The following is a 22,931-nucleotide window of genomic DNA, read 5'->3' on the forward strand; positions in this document are numbered from 1 at the left end:
TTGGCTGTAGAATCAGGCCGCACAAATTCCAACTCGGTTCCAGACCCGATGTGAGGCCATGGTAAGTTCTGGGCCGCGTGTCCACCATGGTCTCGGTAGGCTGATGCCAAGGTCGCTGATGTACTAATCGGACGGACTTGTCGTAAGGCCAGGCGGAACTGCATATTAGCCAACCTTTGGTGCTAGGCTGTTTCATTCACCAACGGTTTTTCGTCAGCCTTTCTTTTTTCTCATTGTTGGGCTGTTGAAGCTGAGGGTGAGAGCTTGCAATACTTAAGCTTTTGCAAATCAGGCCATTTCGTGAAGATGGCACTAGACTAGCAACATGTTCTGTGTCAACCTCACGAGCCGTCTCCTAGTCAAACGTCCGGCTTCGGTCCGCAGCCACAGTAACATGATCTGTGGACGAGGCGTTCGTTTCGACAACGCCACCCAAGCAGGGCAGCGCCAAGAGGCAGGATCTAATCTCGAACGACGCGGTGCTCTGTATCGGAGAATTCCTTAAAGTTCCTTGTTAGACAGATATGTTGGCATTACAACTCTGCACTTTGTGAATGGTCCAGGTAGTTGGTAACAGGGCTGTAGAAGATACCTTGGTCTCAAGTAAAGGTAAGATTGGAGTCAGGATACTGGCATCTTCCACCAAAGAGACCCGTTTTTCTTGTCTTGAAAGATAGTTTGAGACATGTACACACTACGGCTCATTTGCCCATGGGCGCATAGCCATAGGACAAAATCATCGTGATTACCTTGGTGGTGCTTACTTTTGCTTGCTAGCAAACGGGGACTTCCTAGTGTAGGCTTTTCCCAACCTCCCACGTCTAGAGGCATCCAGCATTGTGCCTGGAAAGTGGGGTTACGTGGTTACATGGAGCTGAATATTGTCACCCCCTGTACCTTGCTGATGTATCAATCGGCTCCACCAACCAAAATTCAGCCTTACCCACCACGTCGGTTCGTCCTACCGCTCCTGCAGCCTGCCACGTGTGTGCCTTCTGCATCAGGCATCTCCCATTCAGTCCATCATCAAGACTTGCCCCTCACCAATGGTTCAACAACGTGCTCGCACAGCTTTTCCAACTCCGTGCCTAACGTAGCCTCTTCTTTCGACTTGTCACCGCGCCCTGTAACTGCAAAGGCTATCGGGGCGTTTAATGACGTTGCTGGTCCGCAGTGACACCTGGCGATGCGCGCAATCTTGAGAGGAACGCGCTAGAAGCATAGCCGCTGTTTGATTGATCCAGAGTGCTGGGATACTGCAGTCTGACGTCCTCTCCCACGTCGCAAATCCAATCAGGATATGCATGGAGCTCTCTTACTGCTGGCTCGGCTGCGGCACAAGCCTAATGCCGCATTCACCACGGAGATATTGGCCGGTTGTGGCGGCAGTAGGTACAATCAGATCATGGTCTATACGCAGACGATAGGAGAGTGTAGCGAAGCCAAGAGGACCTATGCGGCAGGAGTTGTTTGGAAGGGGAGGTGCATTCCGTGCATGAGAAAAAGGCAGGGGCTTTGTCAAAAGGTATTCCATAGCCTTCCAAAAGATGCACCTTGACATCATTTTTTTCTTAGATGCATGGCAAGATAGTGCTAGTGGACCTTTGGTAGTACCTCACAAGCGACGTTCTCGTGTTCTCGTGATGCTACTCCTACTACTAAACCCGGAAAACCTATCGTGAAGAAGCTCGGACTGTCTGCTGGATGCAGACGGGGGCTGAGCTTGCGAGCTTGCTTCACTATTCGCGGCCGCGGTGAGATTGCGATGATGAGCCAGCTGGGTTACGGGTATGCGCGGGGCCCAAAATGGGGAAATTATATAAAGAGACCCTGACGCTCATCAGGCCCGTGGACTATTGTGTGTTTCGAAACTTCAACTGTGTTGCTCATCTTCATAACCGTGGTACTGCCTTGCTAAATCAAGATCAACGGACTATTTCACCGCGACTGCCCCTTCCATCCATTGCGATCACCTCAGAAGCGTCTTCGATTCGACATATATCTTGCTCTTCTCCAGACCAAACTCCGCTCCATATCCACCTTCGTACTACCTTCTGTTCATTCTGCTTCTGTCTGCTGCGCCGCATCTGCTCCGGCTATTCACTTCCGCCCGCTCGATCCGGTCAACTACGTAAACGCAAACATGAAGGACTGCCCAACGTGCAAAGGCAACGGAACTACAAAGTGCGACGCTTGCAATGGCAAGGGCTGTCCAGCATGCAAACGATCCGGCAGCAACAAGTGCAGTGTGTGTGAGGGCACAGGCGCGATACATGCGGAGCATTGAAACTGGCCTTGTTTCCTGAACGAGCTGGAACTCAGAGGTGCGTACTTGCTCACACAGGCTCGCACGGAGCGTCAGCACAGCCACAGGCCCCCTCCCTTACAGAACGCATCACTCATCCTCATGTCTGAGCGCTAGCCGATTGCTTCCGAGGCACGACCGAGACATCGACTGACATATCGCAGATCATCCTCGTCTCATCCATTCATTCATTTCCCTTCATTCCATTAGCGTTTTACACACACAGTCTTTATCGTCGCGCGGGCGCAAAAGAGACGATCGAGTTGGTCAGAGTGTGGGGGGTGCGGTTCGTAGAGCGAGGTGATACGCAAAAGGGCGAGCGGCAGGATTGCGGCACTGAGAAACGCACGTCAAGCCAACACGTGCATGAGATTATACCCAAGGAGGCAATTTCCGATTGTTCCGGAGTTTCAAAGTTTGAGGCGTTGGCGGTTGGGCCCTCGGCCCTCGTTTTTTTCATTGGTTAAACTTAATTGTGATTGCGCAAAGAGCTGGAATACGCGGGATTTGTGGTATCGCGAGGTCGGGGGTTGGTTGCGGTTGGTGACGTTCTGCGGTTCCAACTTCCAACTTGACTTTGGCCGAGGGGGCTAGTATAGCGGCTGGCCGTTTTTTGCCAGCGCGATTGACACTCGTTGCTCAGGTACCAATCATCAACATCATTTCCACCCGTAACGCGGCACTTTTGTCATGCACCGGCAAAATCTCGTTTTCGTTTACGAGACTTTCACATGCAGACACGCTGGCTGGTCTTGCCCAATGGCCGAATACCAGCTTCATTCTCGATGATTATCGCTAGGTGCCTAACCAAAACGAAAGGAACAATGCTTTGCACTGTTGATTCAGCCCGAGGAGGTGCAGATACCATACCTTTGCTACCACCCATCGGCACGATACGGTGCATAGCAACGACGAGCCGCTCACAATTCACATAATTTCAACGCATCCGAACGATGCCCTTGGATAAGAACTATTTCAAGAACAGCTTGCACATACCATAGTTATGTTGAAAGCTCGGGAAGCGGCATGGTTCTCAACGACTGGGACCAGGCAAACAACTAGAGCGATAAGGACAAGATTGTGTGATCCTTTTTTCAGTTCCATGTGATTGCGGATTGGCGGAGTTGTGCGACCAGCCTGTCGTCAGTAGATCATCGCAGCGCCACTAGATGCAGTGGGTGACAACCGTAGTATAAGCACGTCTCCAGCGTAACGAAAGAAGGTCTGTGAAGTCGACTTCATGATTCAAAGAGCTGCTTTTCGAGATCTCGGATCTCTGGTAGCGACACCTCACACCCAAGGTAAAATTGCCGCGTCTTTTCTCTCACTTATTTCATCAACTTGACTCACCTCCGCTTTTTCTTCCTCGGTCTGAATACAATCTCGACTTACACGACAAATTGGCGATGGGACGAATCCTCAAAAGGCTTGTGAAAGCTTGCCTCCCCACTCGACACGTCTATCGATCTTTGGAACAACGCCCAGCACGCAACCCGTTTCAACGACAAACTACAGTCAGAAAAGATGACATCCCCTTCAACACTACAGAGCAGTTTATCACAACCCATCTCGAAGATCTCACTCAATGCTGCATCTGTTTCGAAGCCTTCGATCACGATAAACATACACCAACCCGTTTCATTGGACCGAACGCTTGTGCCCACGTCTTCGGAGGCTCGTGCTTGCGCAGGTGGCTGAGGTCAGCCATCGCTGGCACAGACGTCTGTCCAGTATGTCGGAGACAGTTGTATTATCGGCTTGATGGGCCTCCCGTGATTAGTACTCCCGTGTCGGACAACAGTGGAGTTGCACTTGGAGTAGTCGAGCACGATCGTCAAGGCGAGAGGTTGCTTGAGCAGATTGAACCAAGCCTGCTACATACGCACAGGGAGATCTTTGTTCAGACATATATCACGGACTGACTAGCGGAAAGTCATGTTTACAGCGAGGTGGCCGGGCTTAGTATCAATCCGGAATCTTGCACAAGACTGGGTACCTTCTTTCAATGATATTACCGAAGCTACGGTGGAAGGTCAACGGTGCACCTTGTGCAATTAGAGACAGCAACAATTCATGTCGCACGACATTACTTCACGTAGAGAATGCTACTGGGTGACGGAATATATGAGGTGTTGTCGCTCCGAAGCTGTAAATCTTCACACTATCCCTACTTCGTTGTCTATTCACACAATTTCATCAACAAACTCACCCGCCCAATAGTTTCCGTTCGACGAGAGATTGCGTATCACGCGTACATATTGGTCAACAACACAGTGTAGCTATCATCGAACCCTCTTTACCAAGAATCTCAACAACGCAAAGTCCTCCCCAAGATATGCCACATCCTCCGTGCGGGTAGCCAGCTCATCCCAAGGCACAATCTTCGCTTCCGTACTCCATTCCATCTCCATCTCCTCGCCCACAATCCTCCACATGTCCATGAACGTCTTCGGGTCATGCAGCGTGAATTCTTTTTGCCCGTTCTCTACGTTCCATTTTGTTCGCTTCGTGATATCGTTCGTTCCACCCTGGTATCCGATGATTACACTACCCGTCTTAGTAAACTTGGCCACTTCCTTGCATGCTAGAATTTGCGTGTTCCAGTCCCACTGATGTAGGACATGTATGATGGAGACGACATCTATTTGGCCAAATAGTCGCTCCATTGCTCCATTGGGATGCAAGAGGTCGGATTCAATGTATTGCGCATGGAAGCGATCTTTGTCATTGAAGAACTCGAATCCAAGTTTCCAATGATCGACTATATCGGTGCCGATCAAGTTTTGCTCAGGAACGCCATCGAGAGCTAATCTGCGGAGGTCTTGGCCTATGTAGCATCCGATGTCCAGAAACTTGCCGCTAGCTTTGAGGCGCGGGAGCAGTGCTTTATAAGCGGGATGACAGGAGACGGCAGGCGATAGGAACATGCCTATCCCAGTACATGGATATGGGCCAATGGACCATGCCTTTTCGCGCTATAGGATGTGAGGTTGTAGTTGCGCAGTCAACGGGAGACTTTCGGCTTACTATAGTATAAATATGTTTGTAAACATCTCCGGATTGGATGCCACTGTATGTTTCTAGGTGTTGCCGCACCTGCAGTGAGACATTAGTGAATTGTGTATACAAACTATAGATCTCTTGCATCGTCCTACGACTGACCTCGGGCGTTATTTTGTGATCGATGTTCTCTACCCACCACGGATAGTCCTTACTCGGCTTTTTGGCCGCCACTGGATCTGAAATAGCCTCTACCATAGCCATCACATCAGATGAAGCCTTGTGCTAAGGTAGAAGAACAAGCAAAGATTGTGTATAGATGAAAAATCGCGCATGGCGCTGATGACAAGAGGGTTGCGCATGTGATGGGTACCGTGCCGTATAGTCCAGACTGGTCTTGGTCTGGCGCATCTGCTAGTTGCATACAAAAGCAGTCATCTTACGCCCCGTTGTCCGGCAAGTCACATAGTTGGTCACGAGTATTCACAACAAGATATAGTGTGTTGTACAATAGTTGCATTATGAAGCTTGCTCATAATCTGCTATGCTACCCACACATGCAGGCTTTACTGCGTGCAAAGCTCCTGATGCATGTCGGGGGTATAGGCTTCTCATAGTGGTACCATAGAAAGGCGACGTACAGAACTCAACCCAGCGAGACGAGAGCGTGTACTTAGCAAAATGGATTGTATGGTTCTACTGCGCGTGCTATGGCGATGTAATTTTTGACTACTCACATAAGCTTACCATCACTTTCAGCCGGCGAAGTGATTTGTGGTAGAGAAGCTATGGGCATGAATATCGGCTTAGGTGCAACAGCCACTCAGCATGTTATATACTTCCACAACGCTATCGAAATCCAGGACCATCACCAGTTGTACACTTGAAGTGCGGACACAGGATTGTCGGCCCAGTGCAATGGATCCATGTTTCATGCAGATTCCGTGGTAGAACTTCATATCGTAATGCTAAGAACGGTATTGAGCGTAGCCCTAGAGTGGAGCTATGAGCTGCGAGTCGGAAACTGCGCCGGTCTGTGAAGGAGGTTCCGGAGCGTCATCGTGGTCTTGTAGAACTCAAGAATGCTTAAGCACTCCGCGGCCTCGTATGGTAAATAGATATGCTGGAGCAGATATCAAGCCTTCTGTAGTCGTTCCGCGCTAGGTAGGCGTTCTGGCAAGTCATGCCTATGAAGGTGCCGATGCAGTAGGTGCTATTGGACGTGACTGTGCTCGAATGGCCGCATACCAAGGGACTTGTACTCTGTGCTCCTAATGCGAGCATCGGTCGTTAAATCTGGAGCCATGTTGGCCTACACGTTAGGGGAGGTGTCGCTCTTATATTCAGGAAATGACCTGTTCTCGTCGCCGTGGCTCCACAATGTTACCCACTAGCAGTCCAACAGCCGGTGGCAGCTACCTTGCCGGTTTCTGCCAACCGAGCATTGCTGCAGAACCTGTCGAGTGGGATACGTTCCGGATTTCGCAACGAGTGCGGCCGGTGATGGAGTTGCAATCGCTCTTGATATTTTGGGGCATCTTGCTGGCGTTGTCGCTGCAGTGATATCTACGAGAAGTCGGAAATCCAGAAGCAAATACTATGAAGATATCATCTCAACGTCGATTCGCCATAAGACGTCGGAGGAAGGAAAAAGTGTATGAACCAGGTATACTCCTCACAACCTACCAGATGAACAACGGGTCGACGGTAGGAAGCGAGTCTTGGCCAATTTAGCCGTTGCTTGTTTCTTCTGTTGCCGCCTGCTAAAGTCTCTTGGCTCGGAAATGAAGGTCCGTGTGACATGGAAGCGACATTGGAACGCATAGAGAAAAGAGACCCACTTGGACAACACAAAACATCGGTGGATTCTCCTGGGCGGCATTGACCTCGCGCGAAGGAAGGTACTGGAAGTCATCCATTGATCGTGCCCTTACTCGTCCTGAGAGTTGTTGTGTTTGGATGCGTGTGAGAGTGCCCAGGTGTGACAAAATGTTCCGTGGATTTGTCGAACCCTACGATCTGGCTCTCAACATGAAAGCAAACATACTGTACACCGTAATCCGTACGGATTGACGTCGTTACCAAGCGCTTGGAAGTGTCATGCCCGCGGTGGAGACGCGCGCTGTCGTTGACCCACAAAACAGGAGGCGTGAAACGATGAGAGTCGGAAGCGAACCACACGGAGATAAAGCGTGGAGGCTACCATCGGTGCTACGGAGGTGTTTGATACAATTTAATGTATGTGAGGAGCAGAGGTGAGCGCCTTGCCGTTTTTCCGTGTTTGCATTCATGCTGCTTAACTACAGGAGATTTGGTGACGCGTAGACGTCGTTCGTCGCGCGCTGAGTCTAAGCGAGTCGAGACGATTCTGGTGCTGCGGGCGGGACGAGTCGCACCTCAGCAGCTTGTCTCATCTCACTCCACCGAACATCTCAACTCTCAATTACTGGACGAATATCCATCGTAATTATACAGTGCACACATTGGAGATCTGAATTGGAGACTGTACTGCCGAATATCACGGCTATGACGTTGTGTTTGCATACAGCGCCTACTCAATCTTCAGCTCCTTCATGTTTCAACTCTGAAAGATGCCTGCGTCGATCAGGAACACCACGCCGAGAACTGTTTACCGCCAGGATCAAACGCCATTCCATGAAACAAGCAATGCCATGACAAGTGACAAGTCCACATTTTGAACATCGAGTACCCCAGCTCCACAGCTCTGAAGCAATGTACACTGTGTAGGGACGGCAATAGTGCCCTTTCTGTCAGCTCCACTCCTTTCATCTGACACATGTACACAGCAATGCGCCATTTCCGACATGGTAGCATTTGAGTATAAGTATGCCTTGCGCCCAACCATCTACGGTTCCTCACCACCACAATCATTCAGTCAGTCGACATTCGCTCACTACACATTCATTCTTTTTCAAGCGCTTGAAGCGTCTCACATTCTTTACTATCTTCGTTGATCGATCTCGAGGTATCTTTTGAACACCAACCTTTTCGTCAAAACCAGACTTTCCAACACACCAACAAAATGATTTCCAAGATCCAAGCCGCTGCCATCCTTGGCTCCCTTGCTGCCTCTGTCAGCGCCCACGGTCACTTGTCTGCTATCAAGGTTGACGGCAAGGACTTCACCGCCTACGACCCTTCTTTCCAGTACCAGAGCCCTTCTCCCGAGGTCATTGAGTGGTCTTGCCCCGAGTGCTTGGACAACGGTTTCGTCGACCCGTCCATGTACGACGATGCCACCAAGATTGCTTGCCACAAGGACGCAACTGCTGGTGCTAAGGTCGCTGAGGTCGCTGCCGGTGGCAAGCTCGACATCTCCTGGACCACCTGGCCCGAGTCCCACGTCGGTCCCGTCATCGATTACCTCGCCAAGGTCGACGATGCCACCGCCGCCAAGTCTACCGACCTTGAGTTCTTCAAGATTGACGCTGCTGGTTTTTCGGACGGCAAGTGGGCTTCTGACAAGCTCATCGCCAACAACAACACCTGGTCCGTGACCATCCCAGACAGCATCGCCCCCGGTGACTACGTTCTGCGTCACGAGATCATCGCTCTCCACTCCGCTGATCAGGAGAATGGTGCCCAGAACTACCCCAAGTGCATCAACTTGAAGGTCACCGGATCCGGTACCGCTACCCCCGCTGGTACTCCTGCCAACAAGCTCTACACTGCCACCGACCCCGGTATCAAGGTCAACGTCTACGGTGGTGACATGTCCAGCTATGAGATGCCCGGCCCCGCTCTGTTCGACGGTGCCAGCTCCGGCTCTGGCAACACTTCCGCCCCTGCTGCTAAGCCCTCTGCCACTACTCCTGCCGCTTCATCTGCGCCCGCTTCTACCAGCGCCGCCCCTGCTAAGGTTGTCGCCACTCCTGCTGCTTCCTCCGCTGCTGCCCCTGCCTCCACTGGCAGCGCCAGCATCGCCGACAAGGAGTTCACACTCGACACCTTCATTGCCTGGCTCGAGGAGAAGGCTGGCTCTTCGTCCAGCCAGAAGGTCCGCCGCCACCCCCGCGCTTTCCGCGTTTAAGTTCTTGACGCGACGGATCTTTCTCGAGCAGACCGGTTATTGAGACATGATCAATAGAAGATGTGACGGGAGAGACCCGGAGGACGGTTGATGATGGAAAAGCTCTAACACTTGGTGTTCTTCACTTCTTGTATCTATTTGCTTTGGGTCGCTTTGGCCCATTGCTCCTTTGACTGAATGATATGTGTTGCACACATGAAACTTATTTCCTCTACTTGTGAGTGATGTGGCTGACTCGAGATTATGCGCATTAGAACAACAGCGGTGCTTCTATTTGAAACTGTCGGCGAATCATGCTGCTCAACAGCTTTGACTCAGTGACATTGTCACCTTCTGCAAGAGAAAAACCGAACAGGTAGAGATAGTAAGCTTTACTTTACAGCTAATATTAGCTCCTAACAAGAGAGATTATAGGAATTAATAATATCGTAGGCTTCTAGATTCTATATATGTCTATATACCTCTATTGCGCTTTATTGTAGCAAGAACAAAGACTCTACTTAAATAAGATATTTAGTTTCTCTCTTTGACGTGGTGCTGTAATAGTCATGAACAAGTGTTTGTTGAACCGAGCAAGCGATACCATGTGCGGTAGCCCCACTTATCACCGAGTCCGCTCGGATCCACATCAACAATGCACTCATCATCGCCCAACACATAGATACTGACAATATATTTTCCTGCATTTGTCTATCTTTCATCAATCGGATCATCCGAATTAGTCCATCGGCTAGGATATCTCGCTTTCACCGAGAAGAGCCGGGTTCGATTCCCGGATTCGGAAGTCATCTTTTTGCTATTTTTTGCTCCATCGCACCTCCCATACTGGGAGCGACAAACAGAAGCAGCAACGGATTTTTTTTTGGCCGCAATGCGCAACGAACCCAAAGGAACTAGATGCCAGATTTCATCTAACGCTGCAAGTCCAAGAGTCAAGAATAGTGTCTAAACCTACTCGATTCTTGGTCTGCTTACACCACTTTATTGTTATTGTTTTTTGCATTTCAACTAATTGGTCGGTTGCATGCAAACACCTACTACAGCACATTTAGCATGACGAGATACGAGATGGACGACTTCACATATCATCCATCTCTATATGACTTGTTCACCCGGATTACAAGGCAAGCAAACGCATAGCATTCTTCAGACTGCACAAAGCTGAACATTCATGAATGAAACTTCAGCGAGAAACATTACAATATTCCGTCCGGATCGTGTTGTGCTAAAGAGAAACCGTGGCAAACCATGCCGTTTCCCCATCAAGAACGCCTTGGCTACCCTGGCGATAATCATACATGGTCATAACAATACATTTAGTTTCACCAAAACGCCCCCATATATGCGCATCGCATCCCCTAAGAGGAGTACCTCCACGTCTCCGCCCCATGCACGTTCGACGCCGATGCAGGCTGCAGAGGAGGCAGAACAGGTTTCTCTTCTCTCGGTACAGCTACAAGACCACTTTTGCCATCATCGCTGATGGGGCTAGGTGTCGGTCGCTGTGGCTCACGTGGTGGCGGTAGAGGCGAAGCTTGAGCCGGCGACACCTGCATACTCCTGGGTAAGTCGTTCGACATGCTAGACCGGGAGCCCGTGGGCGGGTAGCGTGGTTGCGGTGCCTGTGGCGAGCGCGCAGTCATAGAAGGGGTGGTTGTGGGACCTGTTGACGTAGCGAGCTGCTTAAGCATCTGCTCCCACTTTGGTGCTTCGGGGGTTGAAGTCGTCCTGTTCATCTCGCGCTGGAAAGCGTCCGGAGACTGAAACTGTGCTGATGGCCTTGGTGCAGGGAGGCCCGTTGGCGGCGGTCCACCGTATACGGAAGAAGGCGCAGCTCCATGGGATGCAATAGGCCTTGGTGCAATGGAAGTAGGTGTACCGCCACCCCTCGACATATGTGGCTTTGGCATCCATTCGGGTGTGATCCCACCGTCCAGACTATAGGGTGATATGTAAGTTTTTGTCCTTCGCAGATAACAGTTTCGGAGGTAGGGGAAGTTAATGACGTAATTCAAGTACTCAGTGGGGGATTGGGCAGCGTAAATAATGTTAGAGGAGGGTGTGACGGCGTACATTGGAGGTTTGGGAGTCCCAGTAGGGTTGCTCGGCATGCTGGAGATCGAGGAGCGACCATGCGGCGACGCCTGGGTCTGACCGCTTGGCTGGCCATACAACTGAGTAGCATTCTGTCCCACGACCGGCGAGTATGGCGAGGGCGGTAGCTGGCCACGAGGGCTGTTAGAGTACGGGTATGGTGGCAGGGCGTTGCTTTGCGATGCTGGCTGCGCGTACTTGTCGATGCCGTTGAGCAAGGGCCCAGATGTCGTCGGCTGCGCTTTCCATGAGGGAGTAGAGCCGTTTGGTGGCGGTATATATGGTTGATACTGAGCTTGCTGCTGCGAAGATTGCGGCGGTCGATGGGAGTGGTAGCCTTGGTATGACTGTGGTCCGTACTGACCTTGTGGCATGCGGTGATCGTAGCTAACGTTGGGCTGATGTGCTACCGGCGAATTAGGATTCTTGCGAGTGTCAGGGTTGTATACCGGCGATCTCCAGGCCCCCGACGCTGACTCTTTCGGCTTGTAGGTGTACGGTCGGCCATCTTGCGTTGTATATTGCATCGGCGTACGAGGAGGCACCGCGATTGGAGCAGGCTTAATCGGGTATGAGGCAGGGTACGAAGTCCGGTGGAAGGCTGGTACTGGGGGTGGGGGTGGCTTCACGGTATCGAGGAAGTTGCTCTTAGGGTTGTTCCTTGGCTTCGCAGGATTCTCAGTATACTGTGGTCTAGCCTCAGTAGAAGGCTTCCCGAGGTAGTACCAAAGGCGGTCCTCCTTGCTCAGGTCGACCTTTGCCAGCTTCCGAGTAACTTCAGGAGCAGTGTGCCATTCGGCCCACTTGTGTTCAGAGTTAGGGTCGTGGAAAGGGTCGCCCATCTCAGGTACACCATCAGTGCGGTTTGCGATGTCAAGAGATGCATCACTCTCCTTGAGATGTTCAGGAAGCGGCTTGGCGTTTGCAGATGGTTTCGGCCGCTGCGATTCGTCGGGGTGAAGCTTGAGTATGTACTTCCATTCAACTTCGACGCGATCACTGTACACTGTTAGCAAGCTAAAACGATCAGCGATGTGTATGACATACCCGTCAGGTAATACATCCACCAGTACAGCTTGTTCGCCGGGTCTGTTCTCCACAACCTGTGCACCGTAAATTTGGTACATCTCACCGCCCACATACTGGAACTGGATGACATCCTTGGGTTTCAGCGTTTTTCCATAGGCCAAGACAAACTTGTCCTTCTCCAGTGCATCCACATCGACGGTCTTGTTGTTCCGCTTTTTCGGTCGGTGGAAGCGGCATCGGAAGTCGTAGCCATCGTAAAAGTATTCCGTACCCTCTTCATCAAAAGTGGGCATGGGACCAAGGTCGACCTGGACACCAGCTGCTACTGCACAAGTAGCATGGAAAGCCCTGGTACATTTCTTTTGCGAACATTGGAAGACAGCGCCGCGCTTGGACCGGCAGTAGTTGCACTTCAGTTCCAAGCGATCCTTGCCAATATTGGCCACATTGCACACAGTTTCCACATCGCCTTTGTTGACAATGTAGGTTTCAGGCGTGTAGTCCGCGCAGATTCGGTGAGCCTGCATGCCTGTGTCTGTCGGCAGCAGGTCATCGAACTCGACATCGTTAGGACAGAGAATGCAAGGCATACCCCGACCTGGAATCCTGATGCGGATGCGAATGCGCTTGAGCTTCTTGGGTCTCGATGTCTCCTTGGGGTCCTCCTTACCACGCTTTCTTTTGCTGCCGGCTGACTTGCGTCCTGGCTTTGCTTTGGTCTTGCCAGCAACACTGGCTGGAGGGCTGGGTAAACGATCCGCACCGTCGTCGTCGTCTTCTTCGTCGTCAGTCTCTTCGTAGTACTCTGGTGTTGGCTCGCCTCTGAGTTTGCGTTCGATTTCGTTTACGTCAACCCATACGCTGTCAGATTCGCACATGCACTTCTTCGCGATTCGTCCATAGCTCAGCCATGACTCGTTCGCGAAGTTGACCGACTCTGCGCAGTTGTAGCCGATGTTGTAACCCGAATGGTAACCGTAAGGATACGTAATGACGAATTCACCCTCGTAATGTACCAGACGGTTGACCTTGATATTGAAGTCCCTCTCCAAGCGCTGGGGAGAGATCAGGTAGGTCTTGTGACGAAGGAATTGCGAGCAATGTTTCGCGTCATTCGGCCAGATGGTCTTCATGGCGGCTTCGAAGCGTCGAGCATCCTCTTGGGATATGCTATACCACTGCTTAGGAGCACCAAAGTGTATGTAGTTGATACTGTAGAGATCCACATCTTCCAGATGCCAGGCGAAAGTGGCTTTCCACATACCTAGATAAAGGTAGGCTGTGTTAACACCGGGCACTTTGGTTCCAAGGACGTCCAAAAGGTTGGGCAGCTTTGCAACGTTCCAAGAGGTGGTCGAGTCGTTAAACAACGAGCCAGGCATATCAGCTCCGTACATGGGCGAACCATAGTTGATCGTCTTCCAGTAATTGTCCTCTAGTTCTTTGCATCGTTCGACAGTGTACTCCTCCAGGCCAGGCAGGTGGTAATCAAAGTCCTCAAAGGCAGCCTCGTCGATGTAGTCGGCCACTGCGCCACGGTTGTTCAGGCGTCGAGAAGACACAGACTTCTTCTCGTCAGCTGTCTTAGCTTGCCGACCGCGCGCCCTAGCAGGTGGTGTATCGCGCGCTTCCTTCTTGATCCTCCTCGCAGGCATTTTCTTCTCTTCCTTTCCGGGCGACGTGGGTGTGGGAGGAACTTCAAACTCCTCTTCGTCCTCGTCCTCATCCTCGACTGGCTCCTTCTTCACCTGGCGTTTGCGCGATGGTCGACCGGGTCCGCGCTTAGGAGCAGGCGAGGCATCACGATTTGCGGGCGCCGCGCGAGACGAACGGGTACGAGATGGGGCTTCCGCAGCAGCTTTCCGACGTTCACCTCTCTTGGCCGGAGGCTGGTGATGTGGCTCATCCGTTACCGCTCTCCATTCCGGCAGATTGTACGACCGTTGTTTCTCAATGTTGGCTTGCGTGTATATGCCGTGCTGTCCAGCGAACTCTTGCGTAATCGGGTTCTTGACTTTAATACTCTTGACGGCTTCGGTGAGATCGGGAAGGGATTCGCGCCTGTTATCGGATAAGCTGGAAAGGCTGTGCAACCGGAATTTCGACGATACTTACCATTCTGCTGGTGGAATAACTTTAACGATACCGGACTTCATTCCATGTTTGTCAATTTTATCGATGAAGCGCTTGAAGTTGCGGAACTGGTCCATGGTCTATTCACGCAGCAATTAGTATTCTGTATATTATTGCCGGCGCGTCATATTCATAACAACATTTGCGCGCATGCTTCTCGTCACAGAATAAGCACTCGCATGCCTCTTGGGGACTTACCGGCTTGAACACTGGTATTTTCCCCCCTTCAAAGTAATGATCGGGTTCGATATCTTCCCCGTCATCGCTGTCAAGTTCGGAGAGTTCGGACGACATCCTCTCAAATCGCTTGTCGTTGTCTTCGCTCGTGGGCGGCGTTAAAGCCGGTTTGGTAGTGGAGTCATCCGGCATGACGAGCGGTGCCTCAACAGAAGGCACGACATCTGGGGGTGCCTCCATAGTGAACGTAGTTGTTGCTCGAGTCGTAGTGGTCTCAGAGGGGCTGTGGAGCTGTTGCCATGCGTCGCTTCTCCGCCAGGGCGGGCGCGCGTTGATCTATTAGTATCGCAACAATTTTCCCGACAGCGCAGGAGGTCCACAAGGCTTGTAGTGTTGTCGATAGGAGCTATTGCCGGCGTTGGGGGTAGTAGTCGCTAGATGATGCTGGGGGAGGTGCGAAGGCGAGGGTGAGGAGGTTGCAGGTCGTGGGTCTGCGCTAGTCGTTAAGCGCAACCACCCCTGTCACTCATCGGCTGATAATGGGCAGTTGCGACAACACCTGGACAGCATCTGCTAAAACGTCTCCAGCTGTAATAGGCTGCGCATGCTCTGAGCCCACAATAGTCATACCCTATGAGCCGTGCGCCTGCAGCTCAGGGTGCATTCATTCTGCGTTTGCTGCTACGCGCAAGACGCGCTAGGTGTTGTGCGCCATAACTGGCATGCACGTCATCCAAGGCCACATCTACAGATCTCATCTTATCAGATCCTCCCCTTGCTGTCTACCTGTCCACCATGCGATCGCCGACACAACAAGTCGAGATGGATATAGTCACAAAACTCACTAAGCATACTACTAGCTTTTCGTATTTCTGTCTAATTTCAAAAAAAAAAAAAATGGACAGTCTATCCCTTCGGCATGCAGTTCTGCAACACAGCCACAGGGGAAGAAAAGTCCAAAGTAGATCGTATGTGAAACATAGTTCCTGAATCTGTGGGGCTAAGCTTTTTTGACTGGCGCTGTTCAAACGGCTGCAGAGACCCGCTAGTTCGTGCATCACGCCGCCATGTGGATGAATAGGGCCGCGCCTCACTAACAACGTGGGAAGTCGAGACAACTGGTATCGAGCGGGAGAAGGATTCGTATGATCATACGGTTTCCAGACTCATACGAATCCACTGTTGCAGTGCCGGACGTCACTGTCGATTGATGGTGGCGTGAATTGCAACGTGTGGACAGCTCAGTGCGATAGTGAAGTCCGGGTATCTTCACAACCTCGATGCGACTCACCTCACAAGTCAAGGTGCTCATATTAATACTAAGGCTGCTTTCGTAGAGCAGGACAACCTGCTAGATGCAGATGTCAAGTTTGAAAGTCTTGTCAGTACGGGTCATGGAAGCAAAGCAATAGCTCAGACAACCCGGGGAGAACCTAGCCATAGATGCTACGGAAAGAGAAGTGCATATGCTGAGGCATGACAATCCGTGTCTTTCTTGGTATGGTCATGATACTGGGAAAGCGTGAGCGTTGCACCTCCACACCGACACTTCGTACTCCACTCGCCAATCGGAAAACATGACGAGCCAGCGCATCCCCCCATGAAAATTCCCCGGATCGACACGCGGCTACTGCCAGGGGCAGGCGCTCAGTCATCGTCATCCCTTGTCTTGTCTGAGCTCTAGCACAACGTCCATCTCTCCGCGACAGTGACGCAACACAGACCACGAAGACAATCACTCAAAGTGAGAAGAATTTGATGTTGTACAAGCCATTCATTAAGCGCCAGATCATACCCAGAATATAGTACAGCGTCCCATACCCGAGAAAATGTTGATCCTATGCACCGATGCTATGCTACTAAACACAATTGGCTTGCCAGCTCTTTCATTATTTCATCTGCTCAGATGCTCCAGATAGAGTGTCAAAGATTGCTTACACAATCAGTGTTCCCCAAAAGTGCTGGTCGTTTTGCAGGAAGTGTTGATCGACTCTATGACGATTCTCCTCCACGGGGAGCGCCGCGGAAACCGCCGCGCCCACCCCTGAAGTCTCCACGTCCACCGCGACCGCGACCACCGCGGAAATCGCCCCGAGGACCGCCTCGACCCCTGCCACGGTATCCACCTCGCTCACCACCTGGGTGTCCACCTCGTCCCCGGCCGCCGCGGTTGTGCTGAACTTGAGAGAAGCCATCGTCAGCGGGAGTAGGAGCGGCAGGTGCCGCACTTGGCTCGGGGGTATCGTCGGCCCAGCTCTGGGTGCTGGTTACGGCAGCACCGGCGTGTGGTGTTTCAGTCTCAGCGGGGTCTCGTGGTACCATCTCGAAGGATTCGGTGAGCGGGTCATCACCGCCAGTGGGTTGCTTGTCCCATTGAGCCTCTGCAGCAGCGTTGGCAGACTCCATTCCAATACCGGAAGCTGCCGGTGCAGCTGAGGCGTCATTTGTGGTTTCGTTGAGAGGCTTCGCGCCGGCTTCCATCTCAGTGAGAGTAGCGTTGGCGATAGTTGGGTCGGACACAGCTTCAGTCTCTGGGGCAGCTGCTTGGGACTGCGCAACGTCGTCGACCCAAGCTTCTTCAGCGGCGAATGGAGCCTCGTCGAGTGCTGCTTGCTTGACCTGGGAGTCTAGAGAAAGTCAGTCTAGAGCGACGCACTCAATGTGCTTTGGAACTCACAGGTAACGGTCAGTACCACACCCTCAGTAGATGGTACTCCCTCTTCCGCGCCCTCGATCAGCTTCTCTGCGGCCATGACAGCGCCGGCATCTCCTCCGTAGACCTGGAGGAGAGCGCCCTCGAAAGCCTTGGTGAGGTCAGAGTCATCGTCCTCAAGTTGTCGACGAGCAGCCGCAGCCCTCAAGAAGCGGGACAGTGTCAGCAACTTGTCCTTGACAATCTTCTGCTGCTCGAGTTGTGCCTCGGCCTTGATGGTACCCCTCAATGTCTCCAGCTCCGACGAGTGTGACTTGGACAGGACCTCCTTCTCGCGCGCGAACTTGGCCTCGAGCTCATCACCGTACTTCTTGTAGTTGGTGTATTGTTCTTCGTACTGCGAGAGCTGAGCCTGCAGACCGGGTTTCCTTTCGGCTTGGGCTTTTTGGTCGGCGTTGATCTTCTTGGAGGCGAGGAGGTCGTCGAGAGAAACGCCGGGGTTCGCTGCGATTATCGAGTCGACCTTCTGGGTTGCGCTCTGCAGACACGGTGTAAGCAAGGGTAGGTGGGGTAAAGGCTGGACGGGACTGTCATCTTACCAGCTTCTTGTTGATGTTACGGATGTTCCTACGCGAACGCGTCTTAGTAATTGAGTCCTTGATATGTTGTAGCAATCATGGTGTCTGAACCACAATGCGGCTGCGACTTACTTCTGGACCTCGCGGAGGTACGAGTTGTCGCTGTCGGATCCATTGGCCTTGCCGGCGGGGTTGGAGCCGCCTGCGCCAGCCTCGGAGTTGGTCTGCTCAGGCGCTGCTGGTACTGCCGTAGCCCCTTCTTGCTTGCCCTTCTTCTTGCGAGCGCTCTTCGACTCCCCTGTGACCAGGTTCTGCAGCTTGTTGACTACTTCCGAGGCCATTGTTGTGATTTGTTTTGATTGCGTTGGTGATTCGCGTGACTTCTACACGTAGGTCGCGTGTCTGAAAAGGGAGATGGATATGGGTTCTTTCGTTGTGCTGTTTCAAAGTTGATGGTTTGGGCACTTGGTCGCCTGCCATCAACGTAACTGCGAAATTAGCGTGGGCACTAGCGTCTCGTGGGCATGACGCACGCCCTCTGCGTCTCAGCACCAACTACAAACATCAGTCAGTGTGGTTAGGGAGAAAGACACACATTGGGCACGTCTACTGCGAGCCACGGTAATACTTTCTTCTTTTCTACAGACCGTTAGGCTTTCAGGTTTAGACAACGCTCCATTCAAGGATTCCGCATCTGTCCACTTTGGCTGTCTCACTACTTACACAAACTCATTTATGACTTACTAGGACAACAGCATCCATGCCCAAACAATATACTACAGCAAACTCAAGATCTGGTTAAAACTTCCACTACCCACCCTGTTGTGAATTCAACCTGAAGCTCGTCCACCGACACAGTCTACTACCATAACCATGTCATCACCAACACCACTTCCTACCAGAGTCAAGTTCCTCGCCGATATCGACACCACCTATACCGATGTGACCGAGACTTGCGATATCTGTCACGAGGCCTTTGATAGAGGAACACACATAGCAGCACGCACAAAATGCCAACACATCTTCGGCCTATCCTGTCTCACTCGATGGACCTACACTAATTCAGAGCAGTTAAACACCTGCCCCAAGTGTCGTAGAGCTCTCTTCGTAAAACCTCCAAATTTCCCCGTCTTCGCGCCGGGATATCGTTCAGACCGCTCGTATTATTACTCACTAGACAGGTGTACGAGCCCAGTCTTACGGCGAGCCATCGTCATCCACATCTGGCATAAGATGCGTCAGGTAAATCTCAGATCTATAATCTATGATGGCGATATCGAGGCTCAAATCCGCAGAGCCGGACAATGTTTTGTAGATAGCTCCGGACTCCTTTTCCGCATCGATCCTACTCATCTAGTCAATCTGAGAGAAGTCGCCAAAGACATGATTAGAGAGCAGGCTGAAACACGAGATATTCTCAAAAATGCGCCCGATAGGGGCGCGCCAGTTAGGTGTGTTAGAAACCTTGAGAGTGTATGGCTGCCGCGCGTGGCTGGGGTATTTGGCTGGCAGCTGGAGGAGGCTGAGATACACCGAGAGTATATAGTACCGCTTGCTGATTCTAGATGGGGTTTTCAGTGCAGTATAGGCTCTTATATTTTCCTTGAATGAGTTTAGCCCTTGACTGATTCTTACTTTAGTGGAAGATTACAAAAATGGTGGCAATATTGGTCTGTCAGGTCCGTGAGGATTGTAGCCACACCAAAGCGATAGAAGTATGAATTTTCTTTATGAGTACAATGCGCAGCAGAAGTCGTATGCTTTACAGCAAGTTTACACTTGCTGACATGACTTGCCACTTCTCTATTTATTCAAACTTCATCTTGTTAATGATACTTCCGATTCCCTCGACGTACACCTCCACCTCATCTCCATCTTTCAAAAAACCCTTCGGTTCCATGAACAGTCCCACTCCACTCGGTGTGCCCTGTAGAAGTGAAAACACAAAGTCAGTATATGTCTCACTTGCAATTCATACAGTTTCAACTTACCGTCAGAATGACAGTTCCAGCCCTCAACGTAGTCCCCCGACTCAAATGCTCCAACACCTCACCCACCTTGAAGATCATATCATCAGTGCCAGTTTCCTGCCTCTTCTCCCCATTGACTTTCGTCCAGTACTTCAGTTTCTGCGGATCGGGAATCAACTTTGGCGAAACGATACACGGTCCAACCGGCGCAAACTTATCAAAAGACTTTGCATATCCAAACTGGCCGCCGGATATAGAAGCGGGTAACTGATAGTTCCGCGCAGAGACATCGTTGGAGATTGTGTAGCCGAGGAGATAGTCGGCATAGTCTTTTGCTGCGATGTTTTTGCAGTCCTTGGAGACGACGAGGGTTAGTTCGCCTTCGTAGTCGAGTTGGGATTGGCAGGAGGGGTGGATGGGGATGTCTTCCAGGGGACCAGCGAGGGCGTCAGATGGTTTAGTGAAGATGGCTGGGTTGGAAGGGATCTGGAGATTGCATTCTTCGGCGTGGCGGCGATAGTTGAGGCCGACGCAGAGGATGATGTTTGTTGTTGGGAGAGGACATAGTAGCTACGTTGTTTTCCTGTCAGATTTTCCCAAGAGCTCTAATTTTCTCCTCAATGGACATGCGAATACATACCTTTCCGACAGTGGTCTTCTGACCTGTCTTCTTAAACCCACTCTTGACATCTCCTTCCAGAACTTCTACACTGCTCCCCTCAATCTCCTTTGTCGGAACTTCCTTTTCCAAATTTCCATATACTGTCTTCCCATCTTTATCCTCGAAGCGAATCAATCGCTCAAATGCCGACATCGCTCTTGTCGTTGTACTGAGATAGTTCACTCGAAATGGCAATAATAACGACTGTGACCTTGGAACGAGAGAAGTCAATCTAGATGATGTAGCAGTAGTACGTGTGCAGCGTACAAGAGAGCTAGCGAACATAGAGTCAGGGATAAGGAAAAAGCTTATGAAGCAGTCAAGAGTGTTGATGCAAGCAGCGCGTTGTGGAGTTCGGGCGATTTGCCCCACGTTCGCGTCGCGGGGTCGACGTTCGGCATTGGGATGTGGAGATGTCCGTTTCCCGAAGTGCAATCGGACGGGATCTTTTTGTGGGAAGATTGTCGAAACGAGAGCATGAACGCGTTGTACCCGACAATGGATTGTTACGAAATTGATGACATGTCCAACATCTCGTATCTGCAATACAAAAGATTCAAGGAAAGAACAATCTTGACGGCGTAGTCTTTTCTGTACAATATGCGCTTTGTTCGTAGCGCACCGGGTATCCGCTCTACGTTCTATCTTTCATTACTAGACATCTAGACATCTATACCTTCTGTGCCAGACCCTTATTCCCCAAAGAAGACGGAGTATCTCTCATCCTGTCATTTCGACATCCGCATTTGCGTTACTCGCCTGCGCAACAGCCCCCGGATCCAACCTCCCCAAACACCCAGGACAATTATGCAGGACCATATGCGCAAACATATCGCAATCGATACAAAAGTGACTTTCACAAGCCCTGCATTCATACCTCCCGCTCTCAGACGCCTTCTGCTCTTCGCTATCCTCTTCGTCCCTCTTCACTTTGTTGACCTCGCCGTCTTGTTCCGCCTCACTTCTTTCATTATTGCTGCTTGGCGGATCACCAAAGGAAGCTAGACAGCCCACACACTGCTTACTTCCCTTTTCGCGGGCGCGCGACCAGGATACTGTGGACCAGTTGCGGAGGGGGAAGAGATGGTGGTAAGATCGCGCGAGATGGGTGGAGAGGAGCAAGGTGAGTTGGCAGGAGGGGCAGGTGATCGGTAAGGAGCAGACTTTTGCGCTGCAGCGAGAACAGGTGTAACCTCCCATTGTGAGGTTGCCGTGGCATGCGCACATGGTTAGTTGGTCTTCTACTACACGGGATGGGAAACCCATCATCATGAGTGCTGCGGCCGAGGAAGGATCTGGGGCTTGCGGAGCGGCTGGTGCTGCGACTGACGGTGCTGTTGCACGGATTACAGGGGGTGTTGTAGTGGCGAGGAGGAGCTCCTTGAGCATTTCCTGATCGGTTGCGATTGTGTATTCGGATTCATCACCGGCGTTTGTCCGAGTGACAATTTCTGTGCAGATCTTGAGGCGCGCGCCCATACCAATTACGCTGACACGTATTCGGTCTCGTACGCAGGCTTTGACTGTTTGGTGTATATCACCCGGATCCAAACTCAACAAGCTCCCGAAGACAACAATGACCTCTCGCGTGCCGTGGCTTGGTGTGTGGTATAATGTTGCTCTTGCCAGTTCCAATGCGTTCTGTAAACTGGGCGCGCCCTTGGGCTCTTTGCCGTCATCTTTGCTTCTCAGGCCTTGTATCGCTGCAACGTGTTCTGCTGGGTTGCCCGAGAGCTCCGAGACTCGTATGCAGACACCATCGTGCATACCCAGTACGCTCATTTGCGATATAGGGTTTTGTTCGAAAAACTCGCGGATGTAGTCTTGTGTGTAGTTGATCATCGTGATGTATCGGTTGGGCCGCATGTCTTTTTCCATCATGGCCTCTGACAGATCAAGCACCAGGACGACGTGACGTATGATACCTCGCTGGAAAGGCTTTGTATCTTTCCGTAACCTTTTGCGCTTCCTCTCTTCTTCCCGTTCCTGTACGCTCTGTCCTAGTGTGCCATCGTCTGCCGGTTCTATCGTCTTCTGGACCGTCCGCGAGTATTCTGTTTCCCATGCCTGCCGCTTTGGCGGTTCCTTCACAGGCGCCTCTACTTTCCGCCTCTTGCCAGGCACCGAAGATTGTGCGCGTGTGCTTGAAGTACCGCTTTTCGCACCAACGTACTCGTCGGCTGAACTCTCGTCATCGAAATCGTAATCTGAATCGGCCATTGTATGCGCGTGGGTCTGCAGGTCCGGCGGTCGTGGAATGGCGAGCGATCGCAGCTGTGA

The 22,931-nt window shown here is 51.5% G+C and overlaps 6 protein-coding genes across 6 annotated transcripts; 2 read left to right on the top strand and 4 right to left on the bottom strand.

Annotated features, from left to right (window-relative positions):
- Nucleotides 1-1,300: 1,300 nt before the first annotated feature.
- GT037_003248 (uncharacterized protein) lies at nucleotides 1,301-1,558 on the top strand (the record flags this gene model as incomplete). Its single annotated transcript, XM_038928295.1, has 1 exon — nucleotides 1,301-1,558. One exon carries the CDS (start codon nucleotides 1,301-1,303, stop codon nucleotides 1,556-1,558), a length of 258 nt encoding a protein of 85 aa, XP_038789573.1.
- Nucleotides 1,559-4,587: 3,029 nt separating this feature from the next.
- On the bottom strand, nucleotides 4,588-5,569 carry GT037_003249 (uncharacterized protein; the record flags this gene model as incomplete). Its single annotated transcript, XM_038928296.1, has 3 exons — nucleotides 4,588-5,280; nucleotides 5,333-5,401; nucleotides 5,468-5,569. 3 exons carry the CDS (start codon nucleotides 5,567-5,569, stop codon nucleotides 4,588-4,590), a joined length of 864 nt encoding a protein of 287 aa, XP_038789574.1.
- Nucleotides 5,570-8,348: 2,779 nt separating this feature from the next.
- GT037_003250 (uncharacterized protein) lies at nucleotides 8,349-9,356 on the top strand (the record flags this gene model as incomplete). The annotated part of the gene is made up of 1 exon (XM_038928297.1): nucleotides 8,349-9,356. One exon carries the CDS (start codon nucleotides 8,349-8,351, stop codon nucleotides 9,354-9,356), a length of 1,008 nt encoding a protein of 335 aa, XP_038789575.1.
- A 1,358-nt stretch (nucleotides 9,357-10,714) lies between these two features.
- GT037_003251 (domain-containing histone demethylation protein 3d) lies at nucleotides 10,715-15,029 on the bottom strand (the record flags this gene model as incomplete). The annotated part of the gene is made up of 4 exons (XM_038928298.1): nucleotides 10,715-12,449; nucleotides 12,498-14,540; nucleotides 14,595-14,692; nucleotides 14,811-15,029. 4 exons carry the CDS (start codon nucleotides 15,027-15,029, stop codon nucleotides 10,715-10,717), a joined length of 4,095 nt encoding a protein of 1,364 aa, XP_038789576.1.
- Nucleotides 15,030-16,781: 1,752 nt separating this feature from the next.
- On the bottom strand, nucleotides 16,782-18,361 carry GT037_003252 (uncharacterized protein; the record flags this gene model as incomplete). Its single annotated transcript, XM_038928299.1, has 4 exons — nucleotides 16,782-17,416; nucleotides 17,467-17,980; nucleotides 18,042-18,069; nucleotides 18,153-18,361. 4 exons carry the CDS (start codon nucleotides 18,359-18,361, stop codon nucleotides 16,782-16,784), a joined length of 1,386 nt encoding a protein of 461 aa, XP_038789577.1.
- A 1,012-nt stretch (nucleotides 18,362-19,373) lies between these two features.
- GT037_003253 (tfiih basal transcription factor complex p44 subunit) lies at nucleotides 19,374-22,871 on the bottom strand (the record flags this gene model as incomplete). Its single annotated transcript, XM_038928300.1, has 5 exons — nucleotides 19,374-19,581; nucleotides 19,877-19,947; nucleotides 20,012-20,560; nucleotides 20,631-20,883; nucleotides 21,529-22,871. The coding sequence occupies 5 exons, from the start codon at nucleotides 22,869-22,871 to the stop codon at nucleotides 19,374-19,376; spliced, it is 2,424 nt and encodes an 807-aa protein (XP_038789578.1).
- Nucleotides 22,872-22,931: the final 60 nt, after the last annotated feature.

The sequence above is a fragment of the Alternaria burnsii genome, assembly GCF_013036055.1.
Source record: "Alternaria burnsii strain CBS107.38 chromosome Unknown 746, whole genome shotgun sequence".
Classification (NCBI taxonomy): domain Eukaryota; kingdom Fungi; phylum Ascomycota; class Dothideomycetes; order Pleosporales; family Pleosporaceae; genus Alternaria; species Alternaria burnsii.